At 41.4% G+C, this 16,414-nt stretch overlaps 1 protein-coding gene across 3 annotated transcripts in view; it reads left to right on the top strand.

Annotated features, from left to right (window-relative positions):
• LOC135196307 (telomere length regulation protein TEL2 homolog) overlaps nt 1–16,414 on the top strand; it is a 109,530-nt gene that overhangs the window by 18,260 nt on the left and 74,856 nt on the right. For all 3 annotated transcript variants that reach the window (XM_064223017.1, XM_064223014.1, XM_064223015.1), the window contains exons 6-8: nt 12,160–12,355; nt 12,472–12,683; nt 13,058–13,116. In XM_064223017.1, the coding sequence (XP_064079087.1) occupies nt 12,160–12,355; nt 12,472–12,683; nt 13,058–13,116 (467 nt within the window). The remainder of the gene's footprint in view (nt 1–12,159; nt 12,356–12,471; nt 12,684–13,057; nt 13,117–16,414) is intronic.

Genomic DNA, 16,414 nt, shown 5'->3' with positions numbered 1-16,414 from the left:
AATGTGAAACAAATATCCCCATAAGAAATAAGGGCATAAAGGGGAATCAGGATAATTTGTTTTTTTGTTCCTTTCCAACCCCCCCCCCCCCCCCCCCAAAAAAAAAAAAAAGTCATTTTTTATATTTATTCTATTATTAAATGTTTAAAAATTTAAATTAAGAGTGTAAAGTAGTGAAACAGTGTTATATGAAGTAAAATTTTCTAAATCTTATTTTTTGTGTGTACGATTTACGAACTGTTTGGTGAAAATAGCTCCCTGCCGGCTGGGGGAACCCTTTGAGGAAACCGAAATGGTCGCAATAGGCAAAGGTTGATAATAAAATCAATTTTATTAATTAATTATGCCACAGTACATCAACTTGCTGTTGGCAAACGGCAGACTAAAATAAACATGAGGATTTTGCAAACAAATCGGCTAAGTAATAAGTCAAGAATACAAGAAAAGGAAAGAGATAAAACAACTTTTCACAAGGAAGTAATTTAAACAAACAATCAAAGGCACGCAGAAGCTGAACACGGCGCCAGTTTGTTTATTACAGAGCTTATCAGTAAAAAAATCATATAAAGCAATTGTCACTAGATAGGTATTTTACCGTAACAAAAAAAGTGATTTGGGCAGATGCAGTATAAGTGAAAGAAATGGGTGAATAATCGTGCCAGCCCAGCTGATAAGTCAGTGGGAAGCCGATCCCTTCTTCCCTCTCCTCTTCTGTCTCTATCATCTCATTCATTGCACCAAACACTGACTCGAACAAGTTTTATATATATAAAAAAAAAAAAAAAGATTTTTACTGTATTACATATGGATGTTTTCATGTTATATTATGTTAAATTTATTGTGAATAATATTTTATTTTTTATGTGAATTGGTACTGCTTTTACGTACATATTAAGATTTTACTGTCTCTTCTCTCCTCATCAATATCACGACGCACGATAATCATTCATTCATTATTCCTCAAAAATATAAACAGTCCCTCCCTCTACATCTAGTTAGCTTTGCATCACTGCAATGATGTATGATTTTGTACATGAACTTCCCTGCCAGATATATACTTAGCTATAGTCTCCGACGTTCCCGACAGAATTTCAAATCTCGCGGCACATGCGACAGGTAGGTCAGGTGGTCTACCTTACCCGCCGCTGGGTGGCGGGTGTATGAACCAATCCCCCTCTCCTACCAGATATTCTCTGTCGCTCGGAACGATAACAACTGTTGTCGTTTCCTTTCGATAGACTTTTCGATTCTCGCTTGCCTGGACCTACTGCTCCTCCTTCTCCACACTCGTTGTTCTCCACGGCGAAGGCAACGAAAGGGTCTTCGTGTGTGAGGATGAAACCGACCCTCTCAATGAAAAAAGCGCTCAAGAGTTTCGGTTCCTGGATGCGCACCAAAGAGGAAGCGGGGAAAACTATGTTCGCCTTCCCTCCGTCGAAGCTTTCCGGACGGACTGGATTTTGGTATGAGACAGGAGAGCCCTTGGGGCTGGGCCTCCCGTCCTCAGCCGACGCAGATTTTTTCGCCTGGTAGACGCCACTAGAAGATCGGCTCTGAACTCGGCCAAAACTATGTGGGCTATGAACGAGATGGACCACATTCTGAAGGGCATTTTCAGAGTGTTGGAGGTGTTCAACTTTCTCGATTGGTCTCTTGGAGTCCTAGCCAAGAAGACACAAGGACCAGAGTCTTTTTCTCCGGAGGATTTGAATTGTGTGTTATCCTGTATGGATAAATCTGTGAGGGATGGAGCCAGCGAAATCGCTTCACTGTTTGGGGCAGGCGTCTTGAAGAAAAGATCAGTATTTTGCTCCTTTTTGACAAAGTCTGTCTCCCATGCACGGAGATCGTCTTTACTGTTTTCTCCTCTCTCCGCGCAGCTCTTTCCTAAATATCTTATTCAGGATATCTCGAAGGCTCTCTCTGCCAAAGCTACGCAGGACCTTCTAGCCCAGTCTGCAAGGAAGCCTTGTCCTGCCTTCCCGACTAAGATGAAGAAAGTGGGGGAACAGTCGACCTCTCAGGAACGACTTTCGAGGGGTTCTTCCTCAAGATCCACCTCGTTCAGAGGTCGTAAACCAATAGAAGAGGGAGGACTTTTGCGAAGTCGGTCAAACTCCCAAGTAGACTCGAAGTCTTCAGACAACCTGTAGGCGCCAGGCTTTTACAGTTTGCAGAAGTATGGGCCTAGAAGGCGCAGGTTCTTGGACCCCTTTCAATAGTGAGGGAAGGGGTACCTCTTTGAATTTTGGCCTAGCCTAACTCCTTTCTTTCTCGATAAAAATGAATAATCTACCCACCTGTACGCTTTCTCCAACTCCAGTACACTCCAGAAATCACCTTAAAACACCACACCACAAGACTTACGACCCCCCCAAAAAAACAAAAAAAACTCCTACCAGACAGAGAGCTCTCCCCTACCAACCACACACCACAACACGTGCTTCTACTGCCCCGTGTTATTGTTTACATCCTGCGCCGCCGCCGCCGCCGCAATCTTGTCTATGACGTCCACAGCCTATACGTCACAACACAAATAAATACATCAACAGACACCTTCTAGAATCTACCACATGTTGTCCCTATATATAGGACACCCACCATATTTCAACAATGCATAAAATACCCATAACAATTTATACAATATATAATCACACTTATCTATAACCATAACAATTATACAAGGTCATATAATCACACTTATCTCTTTCCCCTCCCCTCCGACTGTTTTCCTAACCTAGTTATTCCCCTCTTAATTTCCTTCGTCCTCCAACTCTTTACCCTCTACATAATTTCTAATCATTCCCCTGAAACTCCTGCTTTTAGGTTAATACATCAGCCACTTGCTCCTTTCCTTTTATCCATCTCACCTCCTTTTATTTTCCCCGGATTCAAATGGTTTCCCTATTGCAGCAATATCTATTTTTAATCTCTTGCTACTTACACCAGTGCTCGTTTGATGGCGGTCATTAGTGTTTTACTATCAGTGTTTAACCAGGCTTCTAAATTTCTCCCTCCTACTACCTCTTCCCACAAATGCTTGAAATATATCAATCTTCTACAGCTTCCCCAACACTCAGGGCTTCAGCCTCAATGGTGGATTTTGCCACTCTCCTGGATTTCCTAGACTTCCACCATAGGGTACTTCTCCTCTTCCCATCTGTCAAAGAAATAAGATAACCCAGTTGAGTATGGCCATCTTCTATGTTTTCCAAATGAAGCGCTGCATGGCTTCCCAATAAACCCTTTCTTCTTCCTCTCACTTATTGTAACTTCGCCCCATCATGCTCTTAGTTTTTCTCACAATTTTTAATAAGTTTCTTCATATCCTGAGTTGTTTCCTTCTTTAAAATGCTTTTACTTAATTCGCTAATATCATATGAATTTCTGGCACGTCGTGTAGTGATACCCAATTCAGCTGTCCTACCACTGATCTGTACTGTTAACTCTTTTTGTTCGAGCACTCTATTACCCGTATATCTTCTAGCCTCTTGTTCTCTTATGGAATTTATATACCTGCCACTGATTAAGGGAAAAATCTATTCTCCTTCCTGCTCTATTACTACTCCTATATACTTGACCCTTTTACTCTCTTGTTCTCCTACTTCAATTTTTCCCTTTCAATCTCCCAAATCGTTTTCCTTTAAGAATCCTTCAGTTCCTCCGTAGCAAAAATCATCTACGTGTGTACACAAAATGCCTTCCAAATTTATTGTTCTTTTTTTCCAAAGATATATTAGGTTCTAGTCTACTTCTCTCACCTTGAAGCTCCTTCACTACTTTCACCACTTTACAATACCATGCTTTTGCTGCATCTTGAGCCCAGTAGATGTTTTCTTCAACTTCCATAATCCCCTCCAACCATCTTCCTTGGTGGGGCTTCAAGTACACTTCTTTCTTTGATCTCGTCACCTTGTAAATATGCAGTTTTGACATCCAATGTATAACAATTCCAATTTTTCACCTTTATTATGGTTAGACAAAATTTTAAAATTTCAGCATTGCATGTGGGAGCATCCTTTTCCCACTCAGCCCATTTCTTCTTCAAACCCTCTAGCTACAAAATCTGCCGCTCCACTTTATATCCTTTTCCCCCTTTCCCCCCTTTTATCTTGGCAGGTTTTACTATCCATCTTGTAGTATAGCTTTTTTTTTTGTCCAACATCAATTTACCCTCCTCATATACTGGTTATCTCTCCAACTTAGAAGTTCTTTTCTTTTTCTTTAGCTTCCATTATGCTTCTATTTTCAAATCCCAGAAACACCTCCTCTTCATCTTCAATTTTTTCTTACCTGACTATAATCCCTCAAGTTAACCCACCCTTTGTCACCTGACTGTGAGTCTCGTATATTGTACGAATCAGCCCATGCGGTTGATGATCTTTTTCTGCAAGACCTAAAATAGTCCATTCTTCTTTACTGTCCTGTATCATTGTTTATAGCCCTAACTCTATTCCCTTTTTGAATTTTTGGTATCTCTTCCATTAACTCGCTTTCTATTGACCCACATTTGCCCGTTTATCTTCCACTGTTTTCCTCTATCACCTCTCTTTCTATAGTCTCTTCTGTGTCTGCATTCCTTCTCTCACCCATTATCTCCTCTCCTTCCAGCCAATCTACTTTCCCTTCATTTGGGCATCTGACCTACCTTTCACCCCATGGGTATTTATCTATTTTCTAGCCGATATCTCTTCTGTATCTGGTGATCGTCGTTGAATCCTTGGTACATGTATCCTAGCTACTTCCCTTAAAGAATCCCCCATGTTTTGACTATTATTTTGTTTTCCCCGATACTCCCACTACCTGAGCAGGTCCCTCCTCCATTCATTTTCATTTTCCCTCTTATAGAATACCTCATCTCTACCACTGCTTCTTCAAATTTAGTTCTCTGAGGTTTTGTTTTTGTTTAGCGCTATCTTATTTATTACAGGACTCATTTTTTTATAAATGCTTCTCTGGCCTTGTGCATTGCATTCAGTGTGTCCCTTACCATACCTCTTCCATCCTTTTTCTCTGCTTGCAGGACTGAACTTTCTTCTCCTATTAGGTTAGGCAGTGAAGGGTTTTTTTCTTTTTCCAAATACTAATTGGTTGGGAGAGAAACCTCCATTATTCATTAAACAGTTCCTAAGCATCACTACCCATTTCAAAGCTAGGGACCAATCTACTTCCTCTTCCTCCATCATCTTCCTTACACTTCCCTTGATCCCATGCCTACGGGTCTTTTCACATAATCCGTTGCTCACGGAGATTCTGATGCTGTGGCTAATACTTTAATATTCCATTTTTCTGCCATCCTCCTTAACTTTTTTCATTTTGAAATTCTCCCCATTATCTGACAATATTTTGGGAGGGTGCTCCAAATATAGCAAAACCAGCACTCAAAAAGTATCTTTATTATAGTTTCTGGTTTCTTATCTTTTATCCAACAGGCCTGACAATAGCTCGTTGACATAAATCCACTATTACCAAGAAACTTTCTCTCTTTCTATCTCTCCACATTCCATCGCTACGACTTCATTGAACGTTTTACTCCAAGAAAAGCCTACTACCGGTTTGGCGGGGTTTCTTTTGTATTTTTTACAAAACCTCACAATTTTTCATCAGTTCCGTTAGTAACTTTCTTATTTCCTCTTTTTTCTTTTTTTCGATTTAACCCATTCTCCATTGTGCTTCCTCTGTTAGCTTCCATATTTTATCTCCACTTTCCATGGACCAAACTGTAAATGTAATTTTCTTCATTGTGTTCTTAATTTTCCCTCGGATTCTTTCCCTTCCAACCCTCCATTAATAATTCTTCTACTTCCTCCTCCTTATAGGCACTCTTAAATGACCTGTTCGTCTTCTCTTAACTCTACTTTCATTCCCCCTAATACTTCTACTATGACACAATTTTCTTTCAAATTTAGGGTCATACCCATTTTACTCATGGTTTGCTTACCTATCCAGCCAGGGTATATCACCTTGCAGAATTTCCGTCTTCAAATAAAACTTTCTGTTTTTTAGTATCAGGTATTTCTATTATTCCTCTGGACTTATAAGATGTCTCACCAAAATTAAACACTTTATTAGACTCTGTCCCCTAGTGTCCCCCATTTCTCCCTCAACTCTTCCTGACTCAAATCCATGACAATACGTGCTAGTTTCAACAATCCCCGCAAACTGTTGATTTACACCCTGTGTCCAAAATTGCATCAACCACCTCCCATGATGCTTCCACTATTTTATTAACTTCTCCTACATAAACCTCTTCTTCTTCTGTCCCCAGTTTTCTGTTTTTACCTTATTTTCTTCTAGTCTTGTTTCAGTTTTCTTCTTTATTATGAAAATTCTGAGGACAATCCCTAGCCCAATGCCATTCTGAGGCTGCATATTGCACATACTGTTACCTTCCCTTCTTGTTTATAGGATTTCTACCACCCCTTTCCCCTCGATTCCATCTTCCCCCGATATCTTTGGTTTTCCCTCCCTCTCCCAGAACTGGCATTGCCTTCTGACGAACCCACCATTTCCCGTTCCTCTTTTAGTCCCTAATCCCTCAAATAGTCTTTTCATGTTTGCGACACTGTTCCGTACTCTAGCTTTTCTTGCCCACAGCCGATAATCCCATTTGTTTTTGATTTTCCGTAGATTTGCTTGCTCTATTACATGATACCCCTGACTTCGCCTTCAAGCGCGCCGTTTCCCCATTGCTCTTTCACACTCAGATGCTGCCTTCTCGTATCTAATTAAATAGTCCCGCATATTTTCACTAGATTTCTTCTTATTAGAAGGTATCTTTTTTATTCTACCGTAATTCTCCACTACGAGTCTTTTAGATAGGCTTTATCTAGTTTCTCTAGGATTAACTTTGGACCCTCTGTACCAGTAGTTTATCTTTATCTAATGCTTCCACAGCTCTCGGGCTTTCCCTTTTAAAGCTCATTCTCATTTCTATCGCCGGGTATTTTGATCTTCTCCATACAACAATAGCCAATCTTCGGCTTGAACCTTTCCATTCTTTGTATTCTTCTTGTATCCCGCTAAAACCTAGGGACAGTTCCCTTCTCCATCTAGTAGTCTCCTTTGTTCACTGTCGGATCCAGGCATCTTTTGATCAACCCACGCTCTGCTACCAGTTTTGAATTTTTGGCCTAGCCTAACTCCTTTCTTTCTCTATAAAAATGAAATAATCCTACCCACCTGTACGCTTTCTCCAACTCCAGTACACTCCAGAAATCACCTTAAAAACACCCAGCACCACAAGACTTACGACCCCCAAAAACACAACTCCTACCAGACAGAGAGCTCTCCCCTACCAACCACACACCAAACACAAGTGCTTTCTACTGCCCGTGTTATTGTTTACATCCTGCCGACGCCGCCGCCATCTTGTCTATGACGTCACAGCCTATGACGTCACAACACAACTTAAATACATCAAACAGACACCTTCTAGAATCTACCACATGTTGTCTATATATAGGACACCCACCATATTTCAACAATGCATAAAATACCCATAACAATTATACAATATATAATCACACTTATCTATACCCATAACAATTATACAATATATAATCAACCTCATCCTGTTCTCTTCGAGGCCTCCCTTGACGACTACCCCGAGGGAGTTGACGGCCAGATACAGGGACCCCATCATGAATCAGGCCCTCCAACTAGCAGTAGATCAGATGCTGGAAAAGAAGGCGATCGAACTAGTGGCAGGTCGTCATTCTGCAGGCTTTTACAACCGCCTTTTCCTAGTTCCGAAATCCTCGGGGATGGAGACCGGTGTTGGACGTAAGCGCCCTGAACTTCTTCGTAGAAAAGAAGAAGTTCACGATGGAGACCAGTGCTTCGGTGCTAGCAGCAGTCCGTCCAGGGGACTGGATGGTGTCCTTGGACTTACATGACGCTTACTTCCACGTACCAATCCAGCCTTCCTCGAGGAAGTATCTCAGATTCATGATGGGGGGAAGAATTTTCCAATTCAGGGCCCTGTGCTTTGGCTTCTCGACGGCCCCCCAAGTCTTTACGGCCATCATGAGAAATGTAGCATAATGGCTTCATCTAGAAGGGGTGAGGATATCCCTGTACCTCGACGATTGGCTTATAAGGGCCAATTCCAAAAATCGTTGTCTGAAGGACTTAAAGAAAACCCTGGATTTGATGAATTCATTGGGACTCCTGGTCAATCTACAGAAGTCAAATTTAATTCCCGATCAAGAGTGTGTTTATCTGGGGATCCAGATGAACTCTCGGAATTTTCGGGCTTTTCCGTCTCAGGAAAGGAGAGCCTGGGGACTCGAGAAAGTAGCAACCTTCTTAGGGAAAGAAGTATGCACAGTGAGGGAGTGGATGAGTCTACTGGGGACGCTCTCCTCACTGGAGCAATTTGTTTCCCTAGGAAGGTTGCACCTGAGACCGCTCCAATTCTTTCTTCATCGGAATTGGAGTCGTCATTCTCAGGATTTGACGTTCTCCCTGTCCATTTCGCATCAAATCAAGAAGGAACTAATATGGTGGGCAGATCCCAACAAGTTCTCGCAGGGACTCTCTCTTCAATCCCAGAACCCCAACCTGGTGTTGTTCTCCGATGCATCGGAAACAGGTTGAGGGGCGACTCTGGGAACCAAGGAGGTGTCAGGAACCTGGATGGGGGACCAGGTTTCCTGGCACATCAACAGGAAGGAACTAATGGCCGTGTGGTTGGCTCTGAAAGGGTTCGAGTCCAATGTAAGAGGAGCAATTGTGCAGATAAACTCGGACAACACCACGGCTCTGGCATACATCAGGAAACAGGGGGGGACGCATTCCTTCTCCCTGTACGAATCAGCAAGAGACCTTCTTCTATGGGCCGAAGAAAGGAGGATCAAACTTCTCACCAGATTCGTGCAGGGAGAGAGGAATGTAAGAGCAGATCTCCTCAGCAGGAAAGATCAGGTCCTTCCCACAGAGTGGACTCAGCACCAAGATGTATGCCAGAGCCTTTGGAAGTTGTGGGGCAGGCCTCACTTAGACCTATTTGCCACTTCAAAGAACAAAAGACTGGATCTTTATTGCTCGCCCATCTCGGATCCAGGAGCAATAGGGATAGACGCTCTTCTACTCGATTGGAAAGGACTCGACGTTCAAGATTCTGGGGTTAACTAAAAAAGTTCGCAGAGTCAGATTCCACGAGGATGACATTGATAGCTCCCTTTTGGCCAGCCCAAGAATGGTTCACAGAGGTGCTGGAATGGTTGGTGGACCTTCCAAGATCGTTTCCTCTAAGGAACGATCTACTCAGACAGCCCCACTTCGACAGGTACCACAAAAACCTCCCTGCTCTCAGTCTGACTGGCTTCAGACTGTCCAGAGACTGGTCAGAGCGAAAGGCTTTTCGTCAACAGCTGCTAAGGCAATCGCTAGAGCTAGGAGGTCTTCCACCTTACGAGTGTACCAGTCGAAGTGGGATGTCTTCAGAAGATGGTGCAAGAGAAATAACGTTTCCTCTTCCAGTACCTCTGTGACCCAGATTGCGGATTTCTTTTTATTCCTGAGACAAGAATGTGGTCTAGTCGTTTCAACGATTAAAGGATATCGCAGTATGTTGGCGACTGTCTTTAGACACAGAGGCCTCAATTTATCGGAGGATAAGGACCTGCATGACCTTATTAGGTCTTTTGATACAGTGAAGAAACAGTCTCCTAAGACTCCAAGCTGGAATTTAGATGTGGTTCTTCAATTCCTTGGGTCTTCTAGATTTGAACCCCCTAATTCAGCCTCATCCAAAGACCTGACTAAGAAGACTCTGTTCTTGATGGCTCTAGCTTCCGCCAAGAGGGTGAGTGAGCTTCAAGCGATTGAAGGAAATGTGGGATTTAAGGAGGACTCTCTCATTTGCTCTTTCCTTCCTGGGTGTCTTGGGAAGAACGAAAACCCATCAAATCCATGGCCCAGGAACTTCGAGATTCGTGGGTTATCTTCGCTGGTAGGAGAAGAACCCGAGAGAACTCTTTGTCCAGTGAGAATGGTAAAATACTACCTTAGAAGAAAAGAGCAACTGAAGGCCAATCAAGAGGTCCTTTGGTGTTCCGTAAAGGACCCTACTCGTCCCTTGTCGAAGAATGCATTGTCCTTCTTCTTAAGAAGTCTCATCAAAGAAGCACACGGTTCTTGTAAGGAAGAACATTTTAAGCTTCTTAAAGTGAAAGCCCACGAAGTAAGAGCCATAGCGACTTCTCTTGCTTTCAACAAGAATATGTTCGTGCGGAACCTGATGGAGACAACTTTCTGGAGATGTCAGTCGGTTTTCGCGAACCACTACGTGATGTGAGAATCACTTACGAAAAATGCTTCGCCTTGGGCCCGTACGTATCAGTGGATTCGGTGCTGGGGCAGGGAGCTGGAACTCATCCTTTTTAGTAGTATATATTTTTTCCCTTATGTCTTGTGTTTGTTGTTGTTGGTTGCCTTAAAGAGGATGCATGAAGGCATCTCTTTAGGTCGTGATACTAACCTTTAGTAGTTTGGTTAGGTGGTCTGATGAGTGTGGCTCCTTGCAGTAGTAGTGGTTAGGACCTGTTAAGCTAGCGGACGAGTTCCCTTTAACAGGATCCGACTTGGATTCTACCACACAAAGGGATCAGATATCCCAGTGGTAGATCCGAGAGTCTTTCAGCATCAGGTCACGTCCTAGCTGTAGCTCTCCAGGCAATGCAGACTCAGAGACAGTATCAATGAAGTCTTCTGCCTGAACAGGTAAGAACCAAGGTTATTTATATCCTACAACATCAGTTGTTTCCTTTCTCTCCTTATTAGTTTAGCTGTCTCTTACCCTCCACCAAGGGTGCCAATCAGCTAAGTATATATCTGGCAGGGAAGTTCATGTACAAAAATGATATTGTTAAACTACAATAAAGTTTTGTACATACTTACCTGGCAGATATATACATCTAATGGCCCGCCCAGCCTCCCCTCAGGAGACAGGTGGAAGAGAAAATATGGTAGGAGAGGGGGATTGGTTCGTACACCCGCCACCCAGCGGCAGGTAAGGTAGACCACCTGACCTACCTGTCGCGTGTGCCGCGAGATTTGAAATTCTGTCGGGAACGTCGGAGACTATAGCTAAGTATATATCTGCAGCTAAGTATATACGTATCTGCCAGGTAAGTATGTACAAAACTTTATTGTAGTTTAGCAATATCATTTTTGTTAATTAATGCTAAATTTGATTGTAAAAATCTTTGTTCTTTCATTTGCTATATTGCTGAATATTGTTCAACTACTCTCACTCGGCGCACCGAACACTGGCTCGACTTTTTTTTTTTTTTTTTTTTTTCTCCTGTATTGCATTTGTCTTCATATTTTATTATTACGTTAAATATATTGTGAAATTCCCTTTTTTATGTGAATTGTTATAGCTTTTACATACATACAGTAATATTTTAACTCTTCTCCCTCTCTCCTCAACATATCAATGCTCCCTTGTTAGTCTCAAGTCAGCTGTGCGTGACGTTACTGCAGTTCCATACAATTTTATGCATCTTTTATGCTAAATTTTATATTGAAAGCTAAATTTTATAATGAAATGCTTTATACCTATATTTATTTTGTCGAATATGGTTATCATTAAACTATATATGAGGAAAAAATTTTAATGCAGTTTTTCTTGTAGGACACAGTAGGCCATCGAATATAAGTATAAACTAGAAAATCAGTCCGTTCAAAGTGGTACGAGCATTTGTTTTACAAACGATACAAAATTTTTTTGAAAATTTCGTTCGAAAAATGGAATGTTTGACATAAGAGAAACGTTTGACAGACGAGGTACCACTGTATTTGCTTTCTTTTTAAATTGGTTTAATGAAACCATCTAGTTACATTTCTAGACTCATTTGGCTTGCTGGAAGGATCTACTCTTGAATGAGAGGTGAAAATTGGAGCAAGGTAGAGTTATGGAAGTTGAAATGCTGGGTAGGATGAGGACCAAAGGGAATGGATGAAAGGCAGAAACAGTAGTGCAACTAGGGCTTATACAACACTGCAAGGATTGTTCAGAACTCTGCAGTGTGCCACACAAGTCACTGCATGTGGTACCCACTATTGGGTCTTATAGTGGAAATGAACTACATGCTTGTTTTGATTTAATGAATTGTAACTGGATTTTGAAAACCATCCATTCAATTCCAGTGGAGATGAAATTGAGGAGCCTGTGGATCCAGTTAATGAATACAGGGATGATGATGCCAGCCCCAAACATAATCCAACCCCAGCTCCAAGTGGTATAGGCAAAGTTGCTGCACCAACTAAAAAATCCTCAAAACCCTCAAAAATGGTAGATCTAGGTGCAGCAGCAACTTTTGGCAAAGAATCTGCTCCATCTCAGGTAATCCTTTGAAATAACATTTTCATAATGAATGTAATGGATTATGTACTTGTAATTTGGCCCTGTGTTTGGATATTTTTTTATGTTCACTAAATATTTTTTAATGTTATCCAAAGACTGCAGCACCAAAGGTTCCAGCAAAGGCAGACCTTTTAGATGATCTGTTTGGCAGCCAGACAAGTAATGGCACATCCAGTCCAACAAAAAGCCCTGCTGCTGGTGAAGATGATTTTGATCCCAGAGCTGGGGAAGCTGGAGGTAGATCAAAGGACCCTGACTTTGGTGATTTCAACACAGCCTTTGGCAGTAATACAAATGCTTCATCGGGGTAAGCAAGCTATTATAAACGGGAATCTTTCAGATTCAAGTTAAATATTGTATAGTTCTTCATAGAAATTTAGCACAATTGGCTCTGTGTAAGACTTTTCAATAGATTGAGCCCTTAGTATATTTAGTATACATGAGTTTGTAGCTTGATCAGATAGGATAAAAGTAAATAAGATTTTTAAGATTTCTATTTTATGAATTTTGGGACAAAATGGTTGTAAATAGCAAGAATTACCCTTTACAGTTACTACAGTAATTTGAAAATACTTTTGTATATAGCTGACTAGTAACAATTTTTAAATAGCATTAGACTAGTTGTAAACGTCTTTCTGATGTTAGTATATATTAAATTTTTGGTTTTTTATTTTTTCAAAGGAACGACGACTTTGCAGATTTTTCCTCCTTTAACCAGAATGCTCCAGTTCAACCTGCAGGTAAATATGCACTTGGTGTGGAAGAGATTTTGGAATCATGGGTTTATTTACCGCCTGATTTTAGAATGTCATTGCCATTAGACGATGGTAGTTAATACCTAACCCCCAGTATATTGGTGGACAGTATTTTGAAACCATAATTCATCATTAAATAGTCCTCTTGCACAATGTCCTAAATTCATAATTTTAATGAGATTAGTTTTATCTCAAAATTTATTTGTCAGTTTCAGTAAATCGTGCGTTCATACACTATATATAAAAATATTATATATATATACATATATATATTTATATATATTTATATATATAATCAGTTTTGTGCTTTAGTTCACATTTAGTTTAGGTAGCTATCACCAAACAAAGGGTAGTTGGCGTACACATTGTTTATCCCGAAGAAAAAAAATTTGTTGAATGAGAAAAAGAATACTTTCAGTAAATGGAAATTCCTATGATATCATGGAAGGAGAGTATGCTGATAAAGAAATAACTTGTTTTTTATGGTCATGTTCTCATACACTGTAGCTAAATTTCTGGGGTAAGAGACTAGGTTATAATCCAGAAAGTAATCTGAATGTAGGCTTTCACAGAAAGAGAAATGGTTGTACCAACAGTGAAAAGAAAACAGAAGACTGTTACTCTGTATACATGAAGAAATCTTGAGGTGGAGAAATTGTTGTATGAATAAAAGTATCTTTAAAGTCTATAGTGGTTAGGGTTATGCCTTTTTAAAAATTAAAGGAGCATTCTGACTGGAGTCTGTATGTGAAGTGATTGTGAGTTTTCTTGTGAATAAATGGCCTGTGTGTAAGGGTACGGCCACATATCAAGCAGTAAGTGTTGAGGTAGCTCTAGCAATGAGTAGCAGTGGAGTGTCAACATGATGTATGGCCACACTGGAATAGCTGGAAGATACATGCAGCACATTAATCAAAACTGATCATCAATGCAGACATATCATCATCAAATTTGTCAAGAAAATTATTTTTATTTGAAAATACTACTTCCATGAAATTTTATGAAATATCGATAAAAAAAAGCCTGTATTTATGATTTTAGCAGGAGACAAATGAAATGGAGTAAATTTTGTAACCTTTACAAACAGTCTCTAATGTATTATGACAAATTTTATGAATTATGATAAATTTTATGAATATTTGCATGAGCCAAGGATCACTCAATTTATTATTCAGCAAACTTGAGAGAGGCTGCATAAGCCTGTAAAAAAGTTCAGAAAAATCATTTTTCCTGAAGAAAAATGCCTGGAGCTCCATTTTTTTTTTTTTTTTAATGTTCTGCATTGTGCATGATGAGGAGCAAGATTTAGCAAGGCGTCAAATTGCCCGGCTACTCCATTGTAGCCACCCATATTAGAATTGTTGGGTTTCATAATTAGGGGCAAGTTGCGCCACTCACTTGTAGTGTGCCTGTACCCTAAGGTTCTGACAAGAGTCAAATGTTAGAAACATGGGATGGTTTGAAAAAACTTTTTTTCAGCATGGTGTCTTTACCAGATAACTAAACTGACCACCTTGTTACCAGCCTTTTATACATTGATAAATGTACCACTTCAGTCTTCCCTATTAATCCTGGTCAGACCTTGAAAGCTGTTCTCATCTTTTCAGTTTTCCTGTACACATGATGTTACTGCCAAGTCCCTCTGTATCCCTTCCCTGATGCCACTCCACATATTACTTTTGCTACTTTTTGTTTACCTTATTGTAGCTTTTTGTACATGAACTTCCCTGCCAGATATATACTTAGCTATAGTCTCCGATGTTCCGACAGAATTTCAAATCTCGCGGCACATGCGACAGGTAGGTCAGGTGGTCTACCTTACCCGCCGCTGGGTGGCGGGTGTATGAACCAATCTATCTCTCCAGCCAGATTTTTTTCTGTCGCTGAAGCGATAACAACTGTTGTCGTTTCATTCCGATATATTCTTCATTTCTCGCTTGCCTGGAGATTGATTGATTGATTTGGACATTTTGGTGACGTATTCGCTCTATTTTGGCTTGGCATACGCTGATTGTGGACCGTTATTGACTTTGCGCTGGATTTTCCTGTAGAATGTCTGATTTTGATTCTGTTTCCAAAACTCCGGTTTTGTTTAGAGTATGTTTGACTGATGGATGTAAGGTGAGGTTACCAAAAGCTGCGGTTGACCCTCACACTATCTGTGTTAAATGTAGGGGGAATGAATGTTCGTTTAGTAACCCGTGTCAAGAGTGTGAGGTTTTGAACGAAGATGAATATAAGGCTCTTTCTTCTTATATTAGGAAACTTGAAAGGGATAGGCTACGTAAAGCTTCTTCAAGGAGTTCGAGCAGGTCGAGAATGAGTGAGAATGAAACTAACATTAATGTAGTTTTAGAACCTTCCTCCCAGGTCTCAGCCCCTGCTCCCCGCACCGAAGCCGTAGATTCGTCTTCGGAGGTGGCGGCCTCAAAAGCTTCCTTGTGTTCTAAGGAAGACAAGAATCTTCGTACCGATCAAGGTAAGAGTGTCAGTGATGATAAGTGCAGTGTACCCAGTGATGTGGAGGGTGCGTCTGACCGGCTCCTTAGTGCCTCCAGGCCTAGACCTCTTCCAGACTCCCAGTTCCAGTGGAGGAGGAAAGTCGAAAGCCGCAGGAGGGCTAGGAAGAGCCCCCACCAGTCAGGCGTCCCCTCGGCAGATCCTGAAGTTCGCTCCCATGCTGCCTTGGATCGTAAGAAGAAGAATATTCTTCGTCAGTGTTTTTCGTCGTCCTCTTCTCCTTCGCCGAAGCGTGGTTGGAGCTCTAAGGAGGCGTCACGCCCGTTGAAGAGGGCTGCAGAGGCTCCCTTCAGTACGTTAGCGTCCAGCCCAGAAGACTTTTCTGATGTAGCTTCCTTGCAAGCAAAGAAGCCTAGGAGATCCTGTGATCGCCCTCCTTCTCCCACTCCTCGCGCTGAGCTTGCTTCAGAAGAAGATCCTGGGGACTCTCCTTCTCGAGTGCTAGCGGGCCTACAAGCTCAGATCACAGCCTTGGCGGACTCCTTGGCATCGAGATCGCGTAGAAGGAAGGTTTTGTCTCTCCCTATCAAGAGATCGAGGCGCTCTTCGTCGGAAGAGCGCTCTCCTTGTAATCGGCGATCTCCTTCTTTTGAGGATACTTCTACACATCGTAGGATTTCACGAGAGGAACACCACTCCCGCTCGGAGGTGTCGAGATTCCTGCCTCGGGTAGACGCTCCGCCCCTTCTGTTTCTTCTTCTTCTCATCAAATCAAGAAGGAGTTAGCATGGTGGGCAGATCCCAACAAGTTCTTGCAGGGACT

This window comes from Macrobrachium nipponense, chromosome 17, assembly GCF_015104395.2.
Source record: "Macrobrachium nipponense isolate FS-2020 chromosome 17, ASM1510439v2, whole genome shotgun sequence".
Classification (NCBI taxonomy): Eukaryota; Metazoa; Arthropoda; class Malacostraca; order Decapoda; family Palaemonidae; genus Macrobrachium; species Macrobrachium nipponense.
This window is presented reverse-complemented; position numbering and strand designations above follow the sequence as displayed.